Raw genomic sequence first — 27,486 nt, forward strand, 5'->3', positions numbered from 1 at the left:
AAAAAATCATGCAAAACACTGAAGATACCTTGTGAACAAGGGGGCCCACAGGAGCCGGGGGATCATGTCCTCTGCGGTGCAGACAATAGTCATTCGGCTTCATCGGCTGGGCAGCGTGGCTTGCTCCCTGGCCTGCTGCTATCTGCCAGCGTAAGCATCCTCTGAGCACCCCAAGACTAGGGGCCAGGCTGGCAGGAGCGCTTGGCTGTCACTGAAATCCCCAAGAAAAAGTTGCCTCTTGCCTCCTCCTTGAGACGTCAACAGGAGCAGCCAGGTGCTGAGCCCTGCTGCGATCGAAACCTGCGGTGGGAGAGGTCTGGGCTGGCACCGGCAGCAGCGAGCGGCAATGGTTTTGGGGACCAGCAGTAACAGCAGGTGCGAAGAGAGTACGTCTTCACCAGTCTGGTCGCCGACTGCTTGCCTGTAAGGAGCTCCAGGCAGGCAGATCCAGACAGGAGTTACTGAAGGATCACAGCCGAGGTTTCGTTTCCACCTTTGCCGGAGCCTTCGCAGGAGTCCCAGCTTCCTTGCCTGTGTAATGGGTACTTGGTGACCTTCCGTTGTAAAGCCCCTGTCAGGCAAAGGGGGCTGCGGATAATGCGGCTTCACCTACACCTTTCCTGTGTGCAGACAAAAATGATGCCGGTTGGGTTGGTGTTCCTACAGCAAGAGCTCAACCACAGAGATGGATCTTTTAAAATAAAATAAAAAAAAAGGGGGGGGGGGGGGATGTAGTGGCTGTCAATCTTAGTAAGTAAACACTTCTTTGAAGTGGTTCCTTTTAAAAAAACAAAACAAAACGACAAAAAAAACCAACAACAAAAACACAACCCGAATTCTAAAAGCAACAACGTATGTTTATTTTAAATGCATCCGCTAAATATTTACACTGCAAGCAAGCTAAATGAAAGGAAAAAAAAGGATAAATTGGAACTTTTGTCAGTGAACCAGATTGTGAAATGCCTTGAGGGAATAGAAGATTTATTTGGGGAGAGGGGGAGAGGTAGGAATTTTCCATGCTATTGTAAAACATGAGCTCAAATTATATGATCCCCACAGCCAGTGAATTGCAAAGCTTCAATCAGCTGCCTTTTTTATTTTTTTTTTCCTTCCTCTCTTTTTTCTGTAAAGAGGAGGGGGGGGGGGGAAGACAGAAGTGTTTCACCAACTTCTGTTGACTGTTCCTTTTTTCTCCTGATTGAAATGTGTTGTTAAACAAGATCCCACATAATCTCAGCAGAGGGTTTCTCTCGCTCGCTGCCTCTCCTTCTGGGAAGCCGCGATCGGTGCCATCGGCGCTTGATTATTTGCAAACTCCCTTAGCTTTTTTTTTTTTTTTTTTCTCCCCCTTTTTTTTTCCTCCTCTCCGTCTCGGTCTCCGTCTCCCTCTCTCTCCCTCCGTCTCTCTCTCCCTTTCTCTCACCCCCAGTGCAACTTTTGCAGGCGCCCCGGCACACGCAGCCATGCCGCGCTGAGAGCGGGGGCACCGCGCCAGCCCCCCTCCTTCCCTCCCTCCCTCCCTCCTTTCCTCCCTCCCTCTCTCCTTCCCTCCCTCCCTCCCTCCCTCCCTCCCCAGCGCCGCCGTCCCGAGCCGGGGGGGCCCCGCCGCCCGCCGCCCCTGCCCGGCCCCGCGCCTCGCCCCGGCCCCGGCCCCGGCCCCGGCCCGGCCCGGCCCGGCCCGGCGCCGCCGCCCCCCGCCCGCTCGCCCGCCCGCCCCGGCCGCGTCGGAGGGCCGGCAGCGGGGCTGGATGTGCCCGGCTCCCCCCGCGCTGAGGTGGGCAGCGATGCAGAAGGCAGGCGGCAGCTTCGCCTCCGCCGAGAGACACCCGCTCAAGATGGCAGATGTGTGTTGAGTTTGGGGGGCTGCGATCTCGCGTCGTTCGTGGCGGCGTTGCCATGAATAACAGGCGTCCTTGCACCGATGGCCCCCATGTACGAAGGTAAGCCCCGGCCCGGCCCGCCCTGCCGGCACCCCTCGCCTCGCCGCGGGAAAGGGGGGGAAGCGGGGGTCCCCGGCCGCCCGCGGTTCGCCGTCCCCCCGGCGTTGTTGCGAGGAGGCTGGCGGCGGCGGCGGGGCACCTCCGCCCGGCCCGGCGCCCGGCGGGGAGCGGGGCGAGGCGCGGGTCGCCCCCCCGGCTCTGCCCGCCCCCCCCCCCCCCAGCCCTCCCCGGCCCCACGGTCCCGGGCACTCGGGCCCCGGCGGGGGGCGGTGGGTGAAGTCCGTGCCGGTGCCGAGCAGAACAATGAGGTGGACGGAGCTTGCCCTGCGCCTCCGTGTGTGTGTATGCGTGTGTGCCTGCCTGCCTGCCTGCCTGCCCCTCGCTGCAGGTCGCATTTCCCGGACCGGCCACCCCGCTCCTGTCGCCGATTTCCCAAGAGTTCCCCCCGCGGAGCTCTCCTCCGGGGTGCGGAGACCCCGCGGGCAGCGGCGGCGGGGACGAGGCTGCCGGCAGCCGCCTGTCAGCCCCTCCGGTTTCTCCTTCAGCCCAGCCCGGGCTGCGGCGAGAAGCCGAAGTGCCCCAACTTAGTTTTTTTCGGCTTGGAAAAAAAAAAAGGGGGGGGCGGGAAGGGGATGTGTTAGACCGGTGCGTATTTCACGGAGGCTGTTTAGAAAAAAAAAAAATAATAAAAAAATATGTCAGGGCTAATTTAAATCCCCTCGCGATGCATTTAGCCTCCGCCGTGAACCCTCCCGGCTCCGTGTTGGCCGGGGAGCGTTACATAAACCGGAGGGACATCCCCCCGCGGGCGCTTCATCCCGCTCGGGGACCGCTCGGTCCGCGGCGGCTGGGAGCCGGGCGCCCGGCGGGGAGGGGAGGGGGCGGACACACGGGGACACGGTACTTTTCTCCCTATGGCGAGGCCGGTAAAACTTATCAGAGGAGAAAATCGAGCCCGGGCTGCAGCGCCCGAGCGGAGGGCGCGCGGCGGGCGGTGTAAAGTTACTGGCCCGCCGGGTTATTTCTGGGCAGCCCCGGGCTCACCGGTCGTGCCGAGTTCGGACCCCGCGAGCGGCAGGCAGACAAAGAGGAGCGTTTTCGGCAGCGGGGAGAGCACGGCCGTCCCTCCCCGCCCTTGCTGCCGCCGGGCACCGGGCTGGCGGCGCCCGGGGGCGGCGGCGCGGCCAGGGGGCGCGGAGGGGGCGCAGCGGCGGTGGCGGGGCCCGGCGCGGCGGCGGGCCGGTGCCGGCGGAGGGGCCGCGGCGGGCCCGGGGTACCGGTCGGGGCCGGCCCGCTCGGCGGCGCCCCCTGCCGGCCGCGCCGGCGAGCGGCCTCGGCCCCCGGGCCCCGGCAGCGCCCCCCCTGCGCCCGGGCCGCCCCCAACGGCTTGCGGGGGGCCTGCCGCGGGCAGGGGGAGGCCGCCGCCGCCGCCCCCCGGCCTCGGTCGCGGCGGGGACTTCGCAGCCCCGGCGCGTACCTGCCCGGCCCCCGCCCGCGGTCCCCCGCCGGCCCGGGCCTGTCCTGTGTCTCCCGCCCGCCCCGGTGCGGCCCCGGGCCACCGTCGGGCCGGTGAGGCCTGGCCGGATTGCAGCGCCCGCCGCGGAGCCTGCCCAGCCCCTCCCGGGTGGGCGCCGCTAGCAGGGCGGGTAATGCGGCGATTCCTCTTAAGTTCGCTCCTCGCCGGGCCGCATCCCCCGGGCGGGCGGCGGTGCGGGGCGGCGGTGCGGGGCGGTGCGGTGCCCCGCGGCGGGCGGCGGCGCCCGGCGGCTCCGCAGCGGCCGGGGGCGGAGTGAGGCGCGGGGCCTGCGGTCAGCCCGGCCGCGCTCCCCTTCCCGGCGCGCCGCAGCGGGCGGCCGCCGAGCGCCGGCACGGCCGCCTCCCCGGAGCCGGGCAGGGCAGGGCAGGCCTCGGCCGCAGCCGGGGCGGGCAGGGCGCCGGCTTCCTCCCGCGGAGGGGGCGGCGGTACCGCACCGAAGCGTGTGGTGGAAGTTTAGCGGTTCCTGCGAGCATCCTAACTTCAGCGGCACCCGTGCTTCTGCCTGACTGGAAAAAGAGAGCAGATGGAAAAAATGCCCTGAAAAGGAACCTGTAACAACAAAATTCCCAGCAACCGATACGGAAGGCCGGCGGCCAGGCTCTGCAGCATGCCTCAAGCCTTGAAGTAGGTGAATATCCCGAATGGCAGGAGCCAGTCGATAGCGTAAAGGCTGATAGGGGCTGTTTTATCTGTTTTGCGTTGCAGTATGTTTGCGGGTTAAATTGCTGCTGGATGGCTTCGAGGGAGGTGGAGGAGGGGTTAATGAATGTTTTTCGCCTCCTAGTTGCCGTGAGAGGTCCTTAGAATTCCCTGCAATATCGCAGTGCATAGATAAAAACTTACTTATCGAAGGGGATGCGATTTCCTCCTTGGAAGCAGGCAAGGACTGCCATCCTCCCTTACGAGCCTGGCGTTATGTGCATAACCAGTCTGATCTGTAGCCAGAGACTCCAGAGGAGTCTGGAGCATCAGGTACGGTCGAGCCGGAGCCAGGGGCTGGAGCAGCGCTGCAGCGGGCAGCTGCTTCGCTGCTCCTGCCCTTGACCGACCGCTCGGGTGGCTTGGGTGGCACGCACGCACACCCACCACCAAGGCAGGCACTGCAAGGCAGGCGAGGGTAGGTGAAAGAGTATCTCCACCATACGGATTTCAGAACATAGGCTGTTTGACAGAAAAGGTGCCCCGGGAGGAAATGTGACACCTCGGAGGCCTTATGAAATGGTTCCAGTAGAAATTTAAGTGAGTGATAACATAGAGCACATGCACAAAGTCACCCGCCATTCTCGACGTGTAGGTGAGGGTGGTGTGTGCCTGTGCTGAGCAACTGGCTTAAATACCGGTTCTGGAAAGCAGAACGGTGCCTCACCTGATATTAATAGGTGAGGCATGATAAATAAGTGAATATCCGTTGTGAAATCCTCCCCCACACGCACTGCTCAAGGAGAATTCTCTCATTCTTTTTATGAAATTCAGTTTTTGCTGTTGTCTTCTCCTCTACTGGGTTTTTCTCATTCATTTTTTTCTGGGTGTTGCAGAGCTGAGCTGTAAAATGAAGGACATAAAAACCTACCAAGTAAAATAAAACGGAAGTAACACCACGGCACGTTGTTTAACCCGGATTTTAGTTGCGATTGTGAGCCATACTGGGAAATGTGTTGGGCTCCAAAGTGGGCCTCATCAGGTGTAATCCTGCACGGCTTCTGCTCCAGAGCTGGGGCAAGCTAATGGCTACTGTCCTGCTGAGCACTGGAGATGCGGCTTCCTCAGGGGCAGCTGTATTGGTTTCAGAGGAGGTGAATGGCTTGAGGCAGGTGAGAATATGGTTCTTTGGTCTCTGCTCCAGGCAGCGTTGCCCTTGCTGTGTGAAACCTTCATCTGTGCACTCGTGTGACGTTTCCTCCTGTGCAGAGAACAGAACAAGGCTCTGTGGGCCAGGGGAGACCCCATTTTAAGAGGGCTTACTGCTAGACATCACCAGTGCGTGGGCTGCAGGTAGATTTCTCCCCTGGGTGGGTGCCCCCAGAGGCTCCCAGGGTGCCTTGTACCAGGGATACTTCAGAATAGGGTAAAAAGAAGTGTTCATACACATTAACCTTTATTTTCCAAACAGTGATTACCTCTGTTTTGGTTTTGTTCCTCTTTGCTTTGCTTCTTACTTGTTCCTGACAACTTTGTTGCAACTCACAGTGTATTTTTAGCAGCTGCGTCGGTAGTTTTCTATGTGGGTGGCTTATGGAATTAATCTGGGTAATATTTGCAAACTGCACCTCGCCACCGGTGCTGCTGCTGGAGCTCAGTGCAGGCAGGGACCTGCCTGCATGCTGTCCTTGTCACATGAGGGGCTGGGAAGCCTGAAAATCTGACCCTGGATACATCGCAGGTCGGATCCCATTTAACACCAGGAACAGGCCAGCCCTGCTGGGTTTTGAATGCATCCTCAAATTTCGTTAAAGTGCACAAAACCTGCTCATCAGGGAGCCACCACCAGTGAGGCGGACTAAAGGTCTTTACCCCAAAGTTCATGCAGGGAGATGATAACTCAGAGGCGTTTCCTGTTTATGAATTAATAACCAGAACTTAAGCTAAGTCAATGCTGGGACCAAAAGCACAAGTTTTTATTAGCTCAGGATAACAGGAAGCCCCCTCCAGTTGTAATTATTGCCCTTATCATGCTGCTACGTCTAGCGATTAAATGGGTTTGAGATGTAATGGGTGAAAAACGCTGTTTCATTTTCAGAAGTGGAAAGAGCACTGCTGGGCCCAGGGCCCAGGGCAAGGAGACAAACAACACACTTGGACAAAAAGGCAAGCACAGTTACTTGCCACTGTCATCGGCCCTTGGGCTCCATGCAGCGCATTCCCCTGTCTGGCTGTAACAGGTGGGGAAAACCCTATTGGCTTCGGCCAGACACCTCAGCTGCCCTGGAAAATTAAGTAATTTTAATTTTTCCAGGCCTCAGGTTTCCCCATTTACCCAGGGGTTGCTATTTACCACTTTCATGTCCTGCTTTGAAAACAACTGGATGTGGTTTCATCCAGACTGGGTAGGAGCTGGCTATCCACCCTGATTAGTGTAAGTCTTCTACCAGTGGGAGACAGCCCAGAGACCTCCTTGATGCCTGTGAGGGTTCTGAACTTAGGACAGCCTCTGGAAGCTAGGTAATTTATTCGGGGGCAGATATGTACTTGGGTGGCTAAACAAGTAAGGGCTCAGTTTTGGCCACATTGCTGCAATGGTGTGTAAAAGTATGTAGATATTTGGTCAGGAGGAAAGTTCTGGGAAGTCAAATCATGGAAGGATTGGTGACCTGGGCATGGAAAGTAAATCCTTGTCCTGATTGTGGGCTTCACCAAGTGAGTCCCAGGTGTTGGTGTTAGAGCAGTCCTGTCAGATGGCGAAGTCAAGGGCAAGTTCAACCACCTTCTGCTCGGACTAGGCTGAGACACCAGTATGAGGTAGATGAGACCACTTCTCTTAGGTGCAGGAGTCAAGGCAACTGGGATAGCGTGTACCTTTGGGCGAGGCTCCTGAGAAGGGGAGTTTGCAAAGGTTTTCGGTGGTGGGCTGACGGCTATTATGGTGTCTCAATCCCTGTGTCTGTAGAGGATGGGTAGGCTGAGACTGGATATTTTTGAAAGTTCCACCCTTTTCCTCTCTGATCCCAATTTAAGAAGGTATTTTAAGGTCTGCGCCTAAATTTAAGCTCACGGGCAGTGCTGCTGACTTCATTAGAATTGTTTATGTCTTTAAAGCTGGCCACGCACTGAAGTACCTTTCTGACTCATGGCCTCTATAGCTTAATCAGTCCATTTATAAAAATGAGGTTGTTTCCTCACTAGGAAATCTCTGCCCTCTGAATGCGAAACATTATTTTTAGGGCTTTTACTTGCTTTTGGAAGGTTAACTGGTGGATAACAAGAAGTGAGAATTAAATGCTATTTAGAGAAAAGGTTGTGTCTTCAGCTATTTATGTACCCTAATATGGACCTAGGTGTTTAACAGAAGGCCTTCTCTTTTGAAACTATTTCCCATAGCAGTACGGAGTTCAGCTTTTGTTTTGAAAATAACCCAGGTGATAATTTCACTCCAGATCGGGCATTTACCAGTTTGTCTGTTTGTCATGGGGGAAGAGCAGAGGCAAGTTACTGCTTCCCCCCATTTACAGCACAGAGTGCACCTGAACCCTTCCTCATTTGGCCCCATCAGCAACTGAGGTCCTTCCTCTGGAAAGCACAAGTGTGTATATTTGGGGGCCACTCTTGAATTCAGGTAGCCTTCTGAGTTGGGTAATTCTGATGGTAGAAACCATTCTTCTAAGACTTCCCTACACAGGTGAGGGGAGGAGCAGCCCTGTAGCCATAGGCTGGCAAAGGAATTGTCACATCTCAAAATATCTTGGAGAGTCCAGAGTCAGAGCTAAAAGAGTTAAAAGGCTGTAACGTTATGATTTATTTATTTAATGGAAGTAATAATAAGCCATAATAGTGTGCGTTGTTACAGTGCTGTATCTGTTCAAGGTGCTTTATAAAGAGTGCCTGTCTGATCAAGCCACTGACAGAATGATGCCCAGGAACGGAGTTTGGCAGGGGGGAGGGGGTACAAAATAGCCAGTGGGAGGCAAGTGTCCTCGAGATGTGAGCCCTTGAGCTGCTGCTGAACTGGATTCTGATTTTGGAGATCTACATGCCAACAACAGTGTCAATGAAACCCAGGGAGCTACGCAGAGGGAAGCGCTGTCTCCATGCGATGCGTGGTAGCCCATCTGTGTCATGTTGTGGAGGAGGAGGGAGCTTTATGCTGGGGTGAAGGATGGCATAGTTTGCTCCCTTGGTTTTCTTCAGCATTTCCCACTGAATGGGCCATTTGCTTGGAGAAGCTGAAGCTCACTCTTTATTCACACCTCATTCTCTGTCCTGCTCACCTTCCAGGGCCTGTGCTGACATCCATCTCTGGAAGGATGAAGTAAGAGCAATCACTTATAGCTCCTACCCTGAAAAGTGGGAAAGGTCACCCTGCAAGGCAGTGGTATTTGCCAGAGATACTTGGGAAACTCAGAAGGGCAGCTGTCTTCCCTGTTCATTATAACCTTTAATCCTTAAAGGCATTATGAAGACCTGGAACAACGGTGTTACACAGCGGTACCCTGCAGGCTAATGTCTTCTCCAGTTCTAAACCCTGACAGGTTTATCTTGCTCTGTGGGCTGTGCTGAAATGCCAAAGAAACTTAACTCTCACTACAATAATTGAAATCATAGGAAGTGGGCATAGGAAAGACTAAAGTGTTTCAAAGCAGGAAGTACTATACTAAATGCGTGCTTGTCCAGCATGTTCCCTAACATGTTAGTCCAGCATATTCCCTGTGTATGGAGGGTCCACAGCCTGATCAGGCTGTCATTGCTGCCCTTCACTTTGTCACTGAAAAGAATTTACCTCCTCTGCAACTCCTCTCTGCTTTGCGTGCTGTGATTCCTTGTCCTATTGACAGTGGCTGGGGGAAGACTATTCCTTCCTCTTTGTCATGTCTCTCCTTGGCTTTGTGTTCCTGAAGCCAAACCCTATCTCAAACACATCCTTCAGCTCTTTCTCATGTGTCTTGTTCCCCTCAGCTCTGACTGTTCTTGTGGCTCTCTGCGCTCCCTTCAGCCAGTCCACCTCTCTCTTGAATGGCACTGCTAGAGCACAGTGCCGTGCCTGGAGTCCTGTGCTGGCCAGGTAGAGCAGTGTTCCTTCACGTCTCTTACAGGCAGCGGTCCTGTTTGGTTTAACTTTTGCACTGTGACATGGTTCATCTGTGTGTAGCTTGTGATCCGCCGTGGCTCCCAGATCCTGTCCAAGAGGTCTGATGCCTTGTGAGCCGTTTTCTGTCCTGTGTGTGTGGAGCTAGCCTTTCCTGCCTCAGCGTATGATTTTTGTGTTTGTCCTGTTTGAATTTCATCTTGTACCTTTTAATTTGTTGGGATTGTTTTGAATTCTAATCTAATTCCCCTGACTCTGCAGTCCCTTACTGCTTGGTGTCACCTGCCAATTTTTAAAAAAGCAGTCTTGGTTTCTTCACCAAGATCAGCTTTGTTCTCTACTCTGCAGTCCCAAATAGAAAGCACAGAAGAGAAGAAATTGTTTCATAAAAAGTAGGAACAGAACCTTGCCCCTAAAATGCAAAAGAGGCTGAAAACCCCACAAAACACTTGGCATTGTTTTCACACCTCCTATTCTTTTACTCTCCCTTGGTGCTTTTGAAGTATTCCTAAGAATAGTTGTATTTGCTATAGTAGTGCCAGTGCCAAACAAAAGCAGGACCTTACTGTACTAGGCATGACATTGATATGAAGGGGCAGATAGTTCCCACCCCAAAGGATTTGCATTTTATGTAGACAGAGACACAGGAGGGTGGACTATACAAACCAGCTGGGCTCTTTGGGGAGAGGAAAGCACAATGTGTAGGTTTCCTTAAACATTTTTTGACAGAGGTTCATTCGAGGAAGGAAGGGGTGGGCTGAAGGTTGAGAAAAAGTAAGGCAATAGGTTGGGAACAAGAGAGAAGAGGATGAGAGAGACAGGTGAGGAAGAAAGATGAGGGCAGGTGACTGTAACAGGAGAGAGGAAGGTGATCCCTGAGAGGTACAGGGGCTGAGGCTGTCACAGCGAAGGCTGGCAGCAACAGAAAACTGGGTGAATTGCTGAAGATCCTGGCTTGGACTGTTTTTGCGGTTGCCCTTGCAGACTTCAGTCTCTCCCAGGTTTTTTCCTGCAATTGTCTCTTAACATCTTTGGAAGGGAAGGTGAGTGAGGACAGGAGATACCACCTATATCCTAATTCTTATAGGTGGGGCAGAGAGTTTGCCTGGGAATTTCCCAGATGGAGCTGAGACCAGAGGCAAAACTGATGCTATACCTTTCTTGTAAGTTCTCTGATCCTGCTCTCCATGCTCAGGAAATTCTGATGGGGCAGAGATTAGCCAAAACACCACTACTTTTCACTGATCTGAGATCCTTGTGGTTTCCTCCCGCACTGCCACTGCCCTTCCCACGATAGGGCAGCTATGCAGGACAAATTTGATCTGTCATACTCCCTTCTCCTTCCCGGCAGTCCCCACATGCTGAATTTTCCTGCAGCTTGCACATGTCTTTTAAGAGCATGTGTAACTGTCCCACCCTCTCTGTCCCTGTGTCTGCCCTACTTTCACCATCAGTCTGGGTGATTGAAACAGGTACAGGTGTGGAGGCACAGTCTCAGCGCCTGAGCTCATGGGCGAGAACGGCACGTGCATCATGCTGCACATGGATATGTATGGCCCCAAGGCTGGTCATGTTTTAAACATATGAGACTCAACATACTGTTCTCTCTAGGAGCAGGTCAGGTATATCAGTACGTTTGGCAGCGAGTCTATAAGGGTATGTTTTTTCTCTTGGATAAAGAGAGCAAGAAAAGCTTTTTTTTTGCTTATGGTTTGGGGTCAAGGTGTTTATTTGCTACTGGATGTGATCCAGTGGATTCAGTGCATCTCTGCACAGAGAGGAAACAGCAGAGAGGAAACAAGTCTAGGAGGTTCCTGGAGCGTGTGGAAGATAGCTTCCTGACACAGCTGGTGAGTGAGCCAACCGGGGAAGGCACCCCGCTGGACCTGCTTGTGAACAGAGAAGGACTGGTGGGTGATGTGATGGTTGGGGGCCGTCTTGAGCATAGCAATCATGAAAGGACAGAGTTTTTGAGTCTCAGAGAAGGAGGGGGGTCCGTAGAACCGCTACCTTGGACTTCCTGGAGGGCAGACTTTGGCCAGTTTAGGAGGCTGATAGACAGAGTCGCTTGGGAGGCAGTCCTGAAGGGCAAAGGAGTCCAGGAAGGCTGGACATTCTTCAAGAAGGAAATCTTAAAGTCACAGGAGCAGGCTGTCCCCATGTGCTGAAAGATGAGCTGGCAGGGAAGAAGACCAGCCTGGCTGAACGGAGAGCTTTGGCTGGAACTCAGGGAAAAAAAAGAGAGTTTATGACCTTTGGAAGGAGGGTCTGGCAATTCAGGAGGACTGCAAGGATGTTGTGAGGTTATGCAGGGAGCAAATTAGAAGGGCCAAAGCCCAACTAGAAATTAATCTGGCTACTGCTGTAAAAGATAATAAAAAATGTTTCTATAAATACATTAGCAACAAAAAGAGTGCTAAGGAGAATCTGCATCCTTCATTGGGTGAGACATAGTGACAAAGGATGAGGAAAAGGCTGAGCTACTTAATGCTGCCTTTGCCTCAGTCTTTAATAGTAAAGACCATTTTTCTCTGGGACCCAGACCGCTGAGCTGGAAGACAGGGATGGGGAGCAGAACGAAGCCCCCATAATCCACAGGGAAACGGTCAGCGACCTGCTACACCACTTAGACACACACAAGTCTATGGGGCCTGACAGAATCCACCCAAGGGTACTGAGGGAGCTGGGGGAAGTGCTCGCCGAGCCACTTTCAATCATTTATCAGCAGTCTTGGCTAACTGAAGAGGTCGCAGCTGACCAGAAGTTAGCGAATGTGACACCATCTACAAGAAGGGCAGGAAGAAGGATCTGGGGAGCTACAGGCCTGTCAGCCTGACCTTGGTGCCAGGGAAGCTTATGGCGCAGATCATCTTGAGTGCCATCATGCGGCATGTACAGGACAACTAGGTGATCAGGCCCAGCCAGCAGGGGTTTAGGAAAGGCAGGTCCTGCTTGACAAACCTGGTCTTCCATGACAGGGTGACTCGCTTAGTGAATGAGGGAAAGGCCGTGGATGTTGTCTACCTAGACTTTAGTAAAGCCTTTGACATCATTTCCTACCTCATTCTCCTGGAGAAGCTGGCTGCCCATGGCTTGGACATGTGTATTCTGTGCTGGGTAAAGTGCTGGCTGAGCGGCTGAGCCCAAAGAGCGGTGGTGAATGGAGCAACATCCAGCTGGCGGCTGGTCACAGGTGGTGTTCCCCAGGGCTCAGCATCGAGTCCTGTTTAATACCTTTTTCAATGACGTGTATGATGGGACTGAGTGCACCCTCAGTAAGTTTGCAGACGGCACCAAGTTAGGTGGGAGTGTTGATCTGCTTGAGGGCAGGAAGGCTTTGGAGAGGGATCTGGACAGGCTGGACTGGTGGATTGAGACCAGTTGTATGAAGTTCAACAAAGCTCAGTGCCAGGTCCTGCACTTGGGTCACAGTGACCCTATGCAACGCTTACAGGCTTGAGGAAGAGCGGCTGGGAAGCTGCATCATGAAAAAAGATGTGGGTTGCTGGTCAACCAGCAGCTGAATATGAGCTGTTGGTCTGCCTAGGTGGCCAAAAAGGCCAGCAGCATCCTGGCTTGTATCCAAAACAGTGTGGCCAGCAGGACAAGGGAGGCGATTGTCCCCCTTTACTGGGCACTGGTGAGGCCGCTCCTCAAATACTGTGTCCAGTTTTGGGCCTGTCACTACAGGAGAAACATTGAGGTGCTGGAGCGTGTCCAGAGAAGGGCAAGGGAGCTGGTGAAGGGTCTGGAGCACAAGTGTTACGAGGAGCGGCTGAGGGAATTGGGGTTGTTTAGCCTGGAGAAAAGAAGGTTCAGGGGGGACCTTATTGCTCTCTACAACTGCCTGAAAGGAGGCTGTATAGTGATGTGGAAGTCAGTCTAACAAGCAATAGGACAAAAGGAAACAATGTCAAGTTGCACCAGGGGAGGTTTGGGTTGGATATTAGGAAAAATTTCTTCACCAAAAGGGTTATCAATCATTGGAACAGGCTGCCCAGAGAAGTGGTTGAGTCACCCCCCTACATGTAAAAGACATGCAGATGTGGTGCTTAGAGATATAATTTAGTGGTGGATTTGGCAGTGCTGGGTTAAAGGTTGGACTTGATGAACTTAAACTTAAACGATTCAATGATTCTGTTTATTTTTGCTTGAAGACATACCTTTTTTTTTTTTTTTTTTCTAGTTAGAGATTGTAAAGGCACACAGGGTGGCAGATAGCCAGTAAGATCCCTAACTATTAGCTGCATCGGTGGTGGGTTACGTTAACAGTTCTGGAGGGAATGTTACAGCAGACGATGGAGTGGGTTGATGGAGACTTAGACTCTAGCAGCCAGGCTCAGAAAATATCCAATCCCAGAAAACTTGCAGAATATTTCAGAGAAAGTTTGTTTTTTCAGGAAGCTCCTTTAGCTTTCCCAGAATATTTTTACTTGTAGGCAAAATTTGTAAGCATTCTTTATTTTTAAAACACGGTTTATATTCTGCTCTTGTCTGCAGCAGCGCCAGCACCGTCGCTGTATTTATCTTTTCCCTGTTAACACTTGCTGTTCCTGGAACGTCTCCTGCTCAGCAGCTGTTTGTAGGTGGTTTTTTTTCTCTCCCATCATCATGTACCTTTCCTTCCTCTTCAAGGCATCCATAAACCTCTCGTAGTGACATCATAGCTGTTTCCATAGCAACAGATTATGATACTAGAACAGAGGATAATATCAAACAGGAGGAGGAAGAGATAAATTATGGTGTTTGTGTGTGTGTGTGTGTTTGAGGGCTTGATTATATTCCTACATCTCTTCCGAGGATGTTGTCTGCCTGGTTTCTCCTCTGTTTATCTTGTATGCCTTTTAAAGGTTAGGAAAAAGCGAAGGAAAAAAGAAGATCTGGAGGTCAGAGTAATACAGACACATTTTTTGATGGTCTCTGTGTAAACCTAGTAGGCTGAGATTTATTTTTTTATCTCTGTGGTAGCTCTCCTGTGTCTCCTGAGAGTAATCTAGTCTGGAGAAAACTTCGAGGCACAACAGTCCCCTGGTGCAGCTTCACTTCTATTTTAATTATGAATTATTCATAGCCACTAGCAGCTGGTATCCCAAGCCAAGGATATCTGTGCTGCAGATTCCCCAAAAGATGGACAAATGTGGCATGGCATTGCCCCAGAGAGCTCACGACCTGTATTTGAGAAGGGATGTGACAGGTACTCAAATCAGCCAGAGCTGGCATGGGGAGAAGAGGGAGAAGTACCCAAAAGAAGGGTATCAACAAAAGTATGATCTCTAGACTATGCTCCAGCCTGCCCAGAGATTGGTGGTAGCAGAGGTGGTCTGCGCCTCACCCCAGTGTTAGCTTTTCACAGTGGCGTTTCTGGAAGAGCTGTGCCAGTAGCAGGTCAGGAGCCTGGTTTATGACCATCTGCGTGGTTCTGCCATGGCTTCAGGCTATCCCTCTGACAGGGGCTGACAGCAGCAGGATTGCAGGACAAGCATCCATGTTGGTCCATGCTTGCATTGGTAGGAAGGCTATCTGCTTAAAGCACGAGGCTAGAGGTGAAGAACATCCAGCTAAAATGCATGGGGTTTTATTTTCTCCTAGGCGGCGTTTAGTGTTGACAAATTCCAGATAGTTTGGCAAGGACTTTCAGCAGGTCTCTGTTTTGCCTCCAAATAGCAGTAATTTCTGGCCATCATTGTTGCTTTCCTATTTAGATAATTGACTTCAGAAGCTGGAGAAAAAAAATCTCAGCAAACCCTCTTAGATATTCTCATAACTCTGTGTGTGTGTGCACAATCTTTTATCTTCCTCTTGTGGCAGAATTTCTGGGGAGTTAAGTGGTCATTGCTAGTCTTTAAAATACCCTGAGTAGGGTTGTGGCTAACAAGGCAAATCTCTGGTGATGCTCTTGAGCACCTTAACATTGACAGTTTTGATCCCACGCTTAGGTACTCTGGGACCCCGAGGAGGAGTGCAGGGGAGGGATCTGAGCAGAGTGGTAAGGGGTAACGTATCGGCTAGCTTTAGCTATGTGATAGGGTAGGACAGTATGTAATGGGGCTCTTCCCGTGATAGGAATTTGGCAATGTACTGCAGGGCGAGCCCTGGGTCAGCAGTGGAGCAGCACTGGGATTTGGTGATGCCCAGCCTCCAGCTCCCAATATGTCAGTGCACAGGAGCTGGGCATCCGGGTGGGCTGCTGGCAGGCTCGGTGGCTGTGTTGAGTGAAGAGTTTTCGGTTCAGATTAGTGTCACGAGGATGGAGAGAAGTAGGTAGGAGCAATTGCAGGAGTCACTCAGACTGCAATGCCATCAGGGGCTAAAGCTGCTCAGAAGGTACATGAGCACAGAACACCTCAACAGGAATTAGTAGGTCACCTTCATGGAAGCTTATTGGGAGCCAGTAGAGACCAGAGGACTGGTTGGGTGCATTTCCCCTGCACGGGGCCAGCACGGCATGCTAACCCCAGTTTCTGAGCAGGCTGATGTCATTGTCCTGTGGGGGACATACTTCTGTAGTCAGGCCTTAGGGTGATGCAGGCAAGGGAAGATGGAATGAGGTCCTTTGCAGAGGGAAGAGAGATCAAAATGTTTTCTCTGAAGCCAGATTAAAACAAAAAGACATCTCTTGGCTACAGCCACTTTGTGGACACCATGGAGAAACCCAAGACTTCATAACTCTTCCAAGGCATGTGGGGATCACATTTAGGCATGAGTACAATTATAAATTCCTTCCTCTCTTTTAGGACTATCACTGGCACCACCAGAAACCTGCCTTCCCATCAAACTGCCCCTCTGCATTCTCTCAACATCACAATGTGTATGTATTTAGCAAGTGGGGATAAGAAACACGTTGCAAGCCCCATTTTAAAATAGCTGTACCACCTGACAAGGACATGTGAAACCCAGACACAAGCATATCCCGTTGATGGTGACAATACTTCTTTTGTGGTGTCATTTTCTTGTCACTTATCTGGGACTGTGAGCACCTGGATAATTCAAGTGCACCTTCCAAATGCCTGTGCTGCCTGAAAGCACGTGCGAGTCGGAAGGGGTGGTAGATGCTGTTATCAGACTGTGTGTGTGAGAATACAGGTGGAAGTGTATGTGTGTGTATGTATGTGTATGTGGGACTCTTTCCATGTTTGCAGGCACATGTAGGAGTGTGCATAAGTGTCTGCATGTGGCTCCATCCCCTTTGTCTACAGGAGGCAACGTGGGCCTGATTTTCCTTAGAGCTCTTACACCATTCTCTCAGCAAATTGCATTTGTATGAGGGCTCTTTTCCACTGCAAGGAATGAAGAAGGGAGATTTATTATAAATATAAATTAGGCTTTCTGCATGTTTGTGAGCTGTCACAGCCTGTACAGGAGGAAATATAAACAAGGTGAATGCAGAGTGTTTGTGTGGAGCGATGCTGTGACAGCGTATGTGTTGGCAGGAATGTTGTCTGCAGTCCCTTGTGTAAGGGGTTGTATTGCTGGTGTGAGTGTGGAAGGCTGTAAATCACAGTGTGTTGTGGAAGGGGACACTGCCACTCTGCCTGTGAAAGTCAGGGAGAGATTTTTTGAAGCAACGTGGCTCTTCAAACTGAACAAAAGATTTACTAGAAATCCAAGCTTGAGAAAAATATCATCCAAGACATTTTGTCTGGGAGTGATCTGTAATCCATATCCTCCAGCTTGTCTCCATCCTGACCCAGAACAGCTGTGTGTCTGGCATCTTTTACTTACCTCTCCTAGTGTCAGGTTTTGGTGGCCCTACTGGACCAGTTGTTGGGTATCTCTGTAGCTCTGTAAACGTCTCAGGTCTGTCCTCCTGTATTCTCAGTTTATTTCAGTCTTGACCTAGTCCTGTGATGTAGCTGGTGTCTGTATGCAAATGAAATATCCCCTGGGAAATCTGTATCTATTTAGATGTGTTTACCGTATCACTCACAGCATATCTGATGTAGGTGAGACCACCTCAGTAAAGTAGCTGTATCTTTTTCAGCATCCCTGCAAGCAGACAGCCGAACCCTGGTTTTGTTCTTGCTCAACTGTGAACTCGAGCAACAGACTGTGGAGTTCCCCTCTTTCAGACTGGGCTTGGCTTAAAAGTTATTTCGTGTTCCTCCAAAATCATTGCTGTTTCCCATAGGAACACTTGAGTCATTACCAATCCCTGCATTTCCTCCCAGTCAGGAAGGATTGAAGGGGTTTCAGGAAGAGAATGCTTTTTTACAAGGAGATGTCTGCTTTCCCTTGCCATGCCCTGTCACAAACAGATACTGAAACTCCTGCCAAAAAGCCACTGCCTGTAGAAGATAATGTGCAAGGGAAGAAGGTGGGATGTGAGTGAATGGCAGGGTAGGGCAGCATTTCAGGTGGGGATGCCCAATGCTTTTGATACCGAGTACAATAAAACAGATGCTTGTGGCAGCACTGGGGGTGAGCTAGGAAACATGCCTATGTCACCTGGCATCATTGGAGCAAGTTGCAGGTCACAGGGTTTTTTCTGGGTTTCACTGTGGTTGTTACTCCTGTCCGTCTTGCCCTATTTTTATTGCAAGGCTTGTGAAGGGGATGGGGCTTTTGCTCTCTTTGTGTATTTTGTGTCCTTTCTTGTGTTCCTGGCGGCCTCTTCCCCTCTGCCAACCCCTCCTCAGCACAGCCCTGTCATGTTTGGTCGTGCTTGGTTGAAGATGACCAGCCCACCTGAGGTGTTCATGGTTGAGGGCATAGCACATCGCATATTGAGAACATGCTGACTTCCTGTGGGAGCTGAATGCTGCGTGTAGGACATCCCAGGCTGGTGAGCTTGGGGGCTGTGCAGTTGCCCTGGGGCTCAGGATGAGCCATGTGGGGGAGGAAGAGCGCAGGCATGGCTGCATGGGTAAACCACTCCGTGGTTACCATGAAATGATCAGGTATTGGGAGTTATTTGCCTAACTGAGGCAAGGGAAGCAGGAGCCACTCCTGGTGATCTCAGCCTTCCTGTCTTGCCTGCCTGGGACATGGAGAGGGCTGTGGGGGGCGGGTGCTCCCCCCATCCCCTACTTGGGGTGTCCAGGCAGATGGGCTGCCTGTGAGTGAGGCAGCAGGGCGCTTGTCCCCTTTTCAGTTGGAGGTGGCAACCCAGCAGCACACGAGAGCTGTGTAATCCAACCCTGTGTTGGGACAGGCTGCACTTAAACCCCGTGTAAGCCCTAATTTGAAGGCTTAAAGGGAACTGAAGTGTGGCACCGAGTGCTGCAGCTGAGCTTTACCCTTCCTGAGCTGTGACAGCCTGCCAGGAGGGGAAGCAAGGGACAGGATGCCTTTGCAGCAGGGCCAGGAACCTGTAGCTGAACTTCTTGGTCCCAACAGAAGTGTTGGATTTGGTTGGATTTTAAACTGTAAATATGATTGATTACGGCTGGTGGTTCTGACCTCTGTGGTTTTCAGTGGATGTCCAAAGAAGTTGCTGCAGTAATGGTGTAGCCCAGCTGGGCTCCATACGTCTGGTTATGTATGTTCATTCATATAGTTCAGCCCCTGCTAACTCGTCTCTGTCTTCCCAGCCTAGTCACTGCTTCTCCTTCCGGGCAAGCAGGCTCAGCTTGTGGCTGGTAGCAGATAACACCACCCCTGTGCCAGGCTTCTAAAGGCCGTAGCCATTGTGGTGGGCCTCTGTCAGGGGAGCCCCCTGCTTCCCTCTCATGCCTATGTCCCCTCCTCCCCATGCCTGCTCTCTGCACAGGGACCCCTTTCATCTGGTGCCCCTCGTGGGGATGCTGGGCTCCCCGCATTGCTAGAGTAGGTGAGCTGCTCAGCACACAGGTAGTCACAGCAGGCTGAGGCTCCCCATTTCTTCCTTTTTCTTTGTGACTGATTCTTGTTTATTTATTTGTAACAATTGTTGTTGCCTTCACTTAGGGTCACTTCAGCATTGGATGCTTTCACTTATTTCAGAGTTCTGTCGCTGCTTACAACACAGCCGTAGTTTTAGGAAAGCCACAGAGTGTGCAATGCTACACCTGGGCTTGGGAGGGGGATTTTGGAGAGGGGCAGTCTGTGTTTGGATAGTTTCTGAAGATGGCTGCCAGCATCGTGCCTGCTATATTGCTGGGAAGCGCACTCAGGCACCTGTATGCCTATACATACAGTCTGCGGATGTCCTTGGGAGCATCCTGTGGCATCCTGCCCACCTTCCTCCCCCAGTCAGGTCCATGGGACTTTGGCCAGTACACCAAAGAAAGGATCACTGGTGTTTGTCAACCTTTACAAGAAAACAGATGGTTTTTAAGCCAAAGCTAAGATTGTAGCACATGCTGGAGGCTGGAAGGTAACTGTAAATCCTAGGTCTCATTTGCACAAATACATTTGGTTCCAATCCTAAGGGCATTTTGCCTTCCCCTGCCTATACCTTCGTTTCAGAAACATGTAAATTTAGTTTGCATTAATTTTTTTCAAAACACCACAAAATGTGGCTAGGGGTGGGGGGCTTTTAAATTACATTTGGCATAGAGGCGATAGGGAGGATTCTGGATGCTCCATGGGGTAGGAATCTGTGGATGTTTGTCATTTATGCACTGTTAGTGGGGAACACTGAAGAGACTGGGTACACTAGGAAAGCAGTAATGATATTTGCAGCCTCTTACTTGTAGGTCTGCTGCTCAGATCAGACCTCTCAGCTTTCTTCTGGCCCAGCATATGAGACCCCACACAGCGGGTCATGTTTCAGGTGTGAACCTTATGTGTAGGGTCATCTGGTGGATAAATGTCCTGTCATGTGAAGGGGGATGGGCTCTGTGGCAAGGTTGACACAGGAGAGTGGGAGGTGATGCTGGCCAGTTAGGCTCCTTCTAGGGCAGAAACCTGCAAGGTGCCCCTGCCCCTCTGAAGAGGCCGTCCCTTTTGCAGGCAGGGTCTGTGGAGCAAAGAAGGGAGTCTTGGTTTCAGCCCTGAAGGTGTGCGAGGTACAGACCTACCTGAGAACTGACAGGAGGCAGCCATGGCTGTAATTCCCAGGTTCGCTGGAGGTCAGCAGTGATGACACATTTACACTGCTGAAGGCCTTATGTGTAGCAAAGGTTTTGTTCACGTTTACTGACTGCTTACTAGATCTCAAAATTGTCAAAGAGCAACAAACCAGCTAAGATAGCCTGTGAGGCAGGGATGAGGCTGGGCTACCTCATGTCTCCTTCTGGGAGACAGGAGGACCATGCTGGCCAGGGTGCATGGTGGGAGGTCTGCACTGACACGGGTCACTCTGTGTGTGCTTGGTGATCTGTTTCTAAAGCTGTCTATTCAGTGTCTTTCACCTGCACTGGTGCTCAAGGAGGAAGTAACCAAAGAAGAGTTGGAGGCTTGTCCACGCAGAGACGGGCCGCTGGAGAAGCACACACACCCCCCGCCAGCCCTTCCGTTACTGTTGGCAGACAAGAGGGAGAGGTTTGCATCCTCTCTTGTGTTTCAGCCAGAAGGAATGCATGTGCCTGGGGGCTTCCTGCCATGCTCCTTTGCCATGTTGATGGGTTTCATGACACCACTTTTAGCACCTAAGGATAGGTGTGAAAATGGAGGAGGTAGAGGAGGAGGAGGAGGTGGTGGAGGTGGTGGTGGTGTGAGTTAATACAAGACCCTGTGGGAAGCAGTGGCAGGCAGTATTATTTCAGTGGTTTGAGCCTCAACTTTCTCCCTCTCTCCCTCCCTCTCTCTCTCATTAAATTACAACTAATGCAAGTAGCATTCTGAAGGAGGAATTTGGGAACTGTTGTTCATCATCCAATCACTTGTAACGAATGTGCTGCTCAGTGCCATAGCCCATAGCCTAGCTGAGAAGTAATTCACTTGGTATTTGCAGGCATGACATGCATGCCATAAGAATTCCACTGTTAGCATTATTCCAGCATTAGCGAGGGGATATGAAAATAAATGATGAGCTATTGTTTTTCATGATTAAGTCCAGGCTTTCTGCTCATGTGTCTTTTTTCTCTTCATCTGTGGAAGGAGGGGCTCTCTGTTCCTTCAGTTTTTGGAGCAGGCAGGTTGTGCTCTCGCTTATCCCGGCTCCCCTGTCCCCCTTCCAGACCAGCACCCTTCTGCTGCTCCCTCTACCTGTCCCCTCCTGGGTTTGGAGATCAGCCACAGCGGTCCTTCAGATTGCTATGGGACACCACTGCGGAATGGTATGACATCAGAGGGGACCTCAACATTTTTTTATGGGTCTACAAAGCTGTTTTGTCCTCACCATCCATCAAGGGGATCGAGCTCTGCTCTTCATGGTTGCACTGGCAGGCTGAGTTTGGTGGCAGGTCAGCAATTTGGAATCTTGAGGTCATTCACAAGCCTTAAGTGACTCTTCTATTATTTAAAAAAAAAGAAAAAAGAAAAAAAAGGGAAAGCTCTTGAGGCAACTGTCAGTCTGAATGTACAGGAGCAGAGCTGAGCAGCCTCTGCTGGGGCCTGCTGGCAGTGGCCAGCACCTAAAGAAGTCCACAGGGCAGATCTCGTGACCCATGGTTGTGAGGGCCATCCCTGACCATTCCAGTGGACTTTCCTGTGTTTCCTGCGGAGCGTTATAAATGTGAAGGAGTTAAACATTACAGGGGAGTGAGGTAGTTAAGCATTATTTATCCCTACTTTCTACCAGCGGTGACCAAAGAAGAAAGCGTAGCAGTTTCAGAGATGACCCTTGTTTCTGGGACCATCAGTTCATGGGGCTAGTTCAAGCTGGCACACACCCACTTGCGCAAACTAAAAGACTTTGGAAAACCAGGCTTAAATATCCCCATGAAATCCCTGAACTGAGTCAGTACCAGCGCTATACAAGATTCCTGCGCTCTTAATCTTATTCTTAATCAACTAACCCAGGCAGTCTTTCATGTCATTGAGTTGCTGCTCACTCCAGTGGCCCCAGCCCACGTTGTCTGTTCAGCAGAAGGCCTGGCTGAGCTGAAGGCAGATGGCAGGGTAGGAGCTTGTGCTGATCCTACTACTATTAACTTTACCACTCCTCTGCACAGCAAGCTGCTCCCTTTGAACAGCAGCAGAACCATTTTTAAAAGCCCTGTGGCCCAGCCTTGTGTGACAGAATAGCTCATTTTGTCACGGAAAAAGATACCTTGGCAAACTTTTGAGTGTAAGCTGTCAGGGGTAACCTCAAGACTCTGGAAGAAGCAGCCGTAGGCTTTGAGGGAAGAGAAGCAGCCAGCTGCAGGTGTCCTGTTCCCACCTGGGAGGGGATGCATGAAAGCCATTGCTTCCCCCTGCCCTGTGTTCTTTATTTGTCCTGTCACAGGAGCAGCATACACACTGGAGTGTGAAGTGACATTGCTTTGCATGTAATCACAGTTATGAAATCCAAAGCTGTTGGGTCGCTGTACTTGTCCCGTCCCACGCCATGCTGCTAGTATACCTTGGCACACAGCAACTTGCAGTATGTCGTGGTTATCCCGGTGTAGCCCTGACCTGTGGGTCTCATAAAATGTCTCAGACTGGGTAACTCCCTCTCACCCACCACCTGCACTTACTGACATGCATGCACACACACGTGCAATGCACAGCCTTTAGCATCGATAGTTATGTGCAACTCTCACCAGTTCAGGGTGATTGCAGTGTCCCATGTCTCAGAAGCAGGGAGTCTGTGTCCCTCTGCACAAGCTCTTCCACACAGCCCTCTCGCAGCCCTCATGGTGATTGCCAAGGTCCTTTCCACTGGAAGCGATACCTGCGCTCCTCAGTTCTTCTCAGATGTTGCAATATGCGTAAATGGGGTGGTGGTGACACTGGGCATGAAGCCATCAACTCATATTTACTTGTGATCTAAGAAAGCGATTTTGGTTCAGACCTCAAAGGGCAAGCTGCTGTGTGATTTAAAATTGTGCTACCAGCAGAAGCATATGACCTCATGGTATGAAAAAGCAGGAGATTAGCAGAGAAGTAAGCTTCTAAGGTACACAAATGTCCACAGGGGAAAAAAAAAGAAATATTTTAATAGAAGAGTCAGTTTGTCTGCGTGAGAGAAGGCTGGGGAAATGACTAATTTGCTGGTTCTGTTATACATGCAATTTGATTCAGTTGTTCCTTCTTTGATTCAGGCCCCCTCCTTCGCTTTCTGTACCCCCTACCTCGCCTTGGCTTTTTCTGCCTTTTGAGAGAGAGTGGGTGAGGGAGGGTGGAAGGGCTCAGTGAGGAAGGAGTTAAGGGAATGCTCAGTGGGGATTATAAAACAGCCAGGCACTTGGAAACAGTTAAGAGAGAAACAGATCTGCCAGGAGGGAGTGTGGCACTGGAGCCGGTGGTTTATTTTCATGCCTCCCTACACAGCGATGCAGAAGGCTCTCCTACAGTGGAGATGGAGGTAACAGCGACGGGAGTAGGGTGGGTGCTGGGGTGAGGGTGTCAAGGTTAAATGGGGAACGGACTTTGGCACCAAGTTGGCAAGCCTTGCCACTGATCCTTACTGACATGCTCCACTCTGGATGTGGCCCGCACCCTTTATGGGTGGCATTAGGTAGCACCTACTGTAGCCTGAGGGCATGGCCTTGCCCTGGGGGAAAAGCATCCTCTTTGCATGTTGGACCTAGGGGAGAGTGGTCTTGGCATCACCCTGGAAGGGTGAACACAACAAACTCCCTGTCTGCTCGAGCACAGCGCTGAGAACAAAGTGTGGGCAGGTCTGTGGGTATGCCTACGTGAGTATGAGTTGCGTGCGAGGTCCCCTGTAAGCATGGCTGTGGGTGGGCATCTTGTGCAAGCCCACCGGGCCAGGAGGAGCCTTCTGTCATGCTCTGATGATGCGGCCTTGAGTCATGAGGAGCTGTGTTTTCTACTTACCCTGCATTCATGCCTGAAAAGCCCAGCTGAGACCTTCTGCACACCGTGTCAGGCACCAGGCACCCCAAGGGCCGTGAAGAGAAGCCCGGTTGCTTCAAGCTTCCTCCATTGAGTTCTCCGCATGCCTGTGCTTGGGGCATAAATGGGGTGGTGGAACCCCAGTTTGAGGAGCGCTGCTACTGTGATTGTGAGTTAGTAAGTGACCCGAACGCAGGCCCTGCCATCACCTCCTGACTCTTCAGCTCTGTGCCTACAAAATCATAGTGTTTGCAGCTGTGTGGCAGCAGGAGTATTTGCGGCAGTGACCACAGGGGAGTACTGCACATGTGCAGTGTGGAGACCCACTTTTCTTGGGGAAAAAAACCAGATAACAACTGTTGCAGCCAAAGTGTGTGGAGAGAAGGGTTAGTCACTCTGTAAGTGTCAGGGGATTGTGGAAGAAATAGCAGGAGTTTGCTGACTAATGCGGATGATGTTCAAGGAGTAAATGAGAAATACAGAGGGAAAACCCTCTGTTTCTGAATTTGGAAGGGGAAAAAAAAAGAGAAGAAAAAAAAAGAAAGATATACGGAGTTACTAATCAGCCCCCAAAGTCTCTGACCTATATCTCCCTCCTTTCCCTGGAGCCATTCTTGAAATGAAAAATTAATAGAGAACAACCAGGTTTTACCTCCAGGGTACCCTTTCAGGCTGCCACGTACTGCAGGCTGAAACCAGCAGATAGGACTTTGGTGTCCCTCAGCACGATTCAGAAAGCGGAGCGGTCTCAATCCAGGGTGTTGTGAGGACATCTAGAGAGACTGAAAGCGAGAAGGTAATCTTCTCTCTGGGAAGGATGGTCTATGATTTCAGGTGGTGGGGAAAAGGATGTTTAGCTGACACACTCGGTTAAAGTAGACCAGTAAAGAAGGATAGTCCTTGAAGTTACAGTAACTTTTATCAGGGGAAAGGGAGGTGAGAAGGGAAAGAAAAAAGTATATCAGGTCATTAGCCCTCTGAGGACCAAGTTCATTGTATCTACAGAATATTCCCCCCCCCCCCTTCCCATTTTTAGTTTTTTAATGAGGAAAGAGAATCCTTATTTAAGAAGCTAAAACCTAGGGTTGTAGATCAGCAGGTTTCATTTTCCAGTTCAGCTGCTGCCTTGCCCTTTAAGCTTGAGCAAGTCACTTTCTTCTGGCTCCATCTTTGTCTCTGTGGTATGTGGGTTGTGATATCCTTTGCAAAGCATTTTCGAATCTGTAGGAGAAAAGAAGGTCTACGTTTTCCAAGGTGACCAGGGTCTGGGCATTGCAGCAACAGCCGTCTGCAGTGCAGGAGGGAGGCTGATGCTGGGGGGCTTCCACCTGCACTGGAATAGGCTCTGCGCCTGTGCAGCACGCCCACAGCTTTGAGCTCTGCTGGATTCACCCTCCCACGTGGCATGGGAGGGATGGGACCATGCAGCCATGGAGTGCCATGAGAAGAGGTGCTGTCATCCACTGTGGCAGCAGGGCTAGGCTAGCTTCGAGTGAATCTGAGCATATGTGAAAATGTGGTCCTTTACCATCTCCTCATGTTGGATGACCTCAACTTAGGTTCCCAAGATCACTAGCTATATTTAGAGTATAGGTCTGGATGCATCATGTTGTCTTTGTTGTGCTCCTTCAGAGCCTAGCTCCTTAGATGTTTTCAAGATACCTCACTGCTATCTTTTGCGATAAATATCCTCCATAACTCTGAAGAGCCAGAAGCTGAGCCATCCAGGCTGTCTCTGCATGGACTTCTGCATCTCCAATATTAGGATGCCTTATGCAGCTTGAGAAACTAGGTTATATAGCAGCTTTAATGGGGCTTTTTCCAGACACTGATTGACCTGATTCCTCAGACCAGCTGTTTTATTTATTAAGCAAAATAGGAGAAAAAGAATGCATCTCCTACATAAATTTGATTCATTGTGGAGAATGTTTAAACTATTTTTTGGGGTTTTTTTAATAAATTGATTTGGAGCTCTTACTTCATATTGATTTTGGATATATTAATTTATACACTAGGAATAAGGAAGATGCCTCTTAATCTAATCCTGTTTCTAGAGAGAGATTTACTTAATGTGCAGTGTAATTTGTCTAATGTGCAACTTTGTATGTAGAGTGTACCCAGATCCAGCAGAAACAGTGAGTATAATAAAAGACAGCACTGTAGTGCAGTGCTGTAAATCCCTCTGTAATTAAAAATACTAAATTAGTAAACGTTAGTGTAGTCAGGAGACATTGCTAGCTGAAAAGCAGGGATATATGGTGAGAGTTTTCAGTGCAGGACAGAGAAACTGGGTCTGTGTTCATCTTTGTGGGCATGTGGTATTTGTCTAGGGGAGGGACAGTTTATAACATCATTTGCCAGGAATACATCTTGGGTGGCAGAGAGGACTCATCAGGAGTTATCCCAGGATTGTCCTTGCCTGTTCACAACGTGATGGAGGAACCACTTCTCCTGTCACCTCCCACATTGTCTCACTCTGTTCCCCCCCCCCCCCCCCCCCCGCCATGTCCTGTGCACACCTGGTGGATAGTAAGCTTGGATTTTAGGCTTCTACAAAACTGTCTCTAAAAATACTTTAATGCTCTGAAAAAGACTGGCAGCAGCGATTGGGTGATTTATTCCGCTCCCCACCCCCCCCCCACCCCCCACCCCCATCCCTGTCTTTTTGCCTGTCTTTCTTTCCTGGTGTTAACACAGATAAATCACTGCCTGAAATTTTCATGTGGGCCTTTTTTCAGGATGTTGTGAATCTCCCTGTAAATAATTAGGGGAAGGATCAGTGGATCAGTTTATACCAATGTAAGATTCACTGCCTCTGAGTAGCGTCCATATCCCTGTCCTATATCCAGCCTATGACCCGTGCTGCCTACAGTACCTGACACGACACTTGCTTTTTCTTTCTGAGAGAACAGGAGGAAAGGTGGGGCTTATGCTCTAAGCAAAAGTTGCTCTTTGGAATTGAGTAACAAGACTTTGTTGTTCATTAAGATTAAAAATAGATTAATCTTGTTTATCTGAACAGAACCAGGATATGAAAAAAGCTTTAGTTACAGTTTGCATTGAAGTTTGGCTTGATTCTGTTAGTGTAACATCAGGCTTGTGTGGTTTCTTCAACAGCTGGATAATACCATTCAAGAGAAAGAAAAGTGTATGTCATGGCAATAACCTGCTGTTGAGGCCATCTAACAGCTTCCCCGTTTCAAGACCCGCTTTTTGGATGTTCACAGCTTTACCAAATCTAAACACTCTGGGCAAAAATTTCCCATCCTAGCTACCTGCCTTAGAATGTATATTTAGAAAACAGCTCTTGTATACCTCTGTTGAATTTTTTGATGCGTGTCAAGTATAACAGATGTACAGAGAAATGACAAAGCAAGCCCCCACCTTAACAACCCAGTAATATTTTCATGGTATATATGTCAGGGGCACCACTTCTGTTCTCTCCCAGAACATCAGACCAAACT

General features: G+C 50.7%; 1 protein-coding gene across 1 annotated transcript in view; it reads left to right on the forward strand.

Annotated features, from left to right (window-relative positions):
* The first annotated feature begins 1,652 nt into the window (after positions 1 to 1,652).
* The window catches only part of HIPK2 (homeodomain interacting protein kinase 2), a 145,053-nt gene continuing 119,219 nt past the window's right edge, over positions 1,653 to 27,486 (forward strand). Inside the window, 1 exon segment of the mRNA XM_055807079.1 lies at positions 1,653 to 1,940. Coding sequence (XP_055663054.1) covers positions 1,922 to 1,940 — 19 coding nt within the window. The 5' untranslated portion in view covers positions 1,653 to 1,921.

This window comes from Falco peregrinus, chromosome 6 (assembly GCF_023634155.1).
Source record: "Falco peregrinus isolate bFalPer1 chromosome 6, bFalPer1.pri, whole genome shotgun sequence".
NCBI lineage: Eukaryota > Metazoa > Chordata > Aves > Falconiformes > Falconidae > Falco > Falco peregrinus.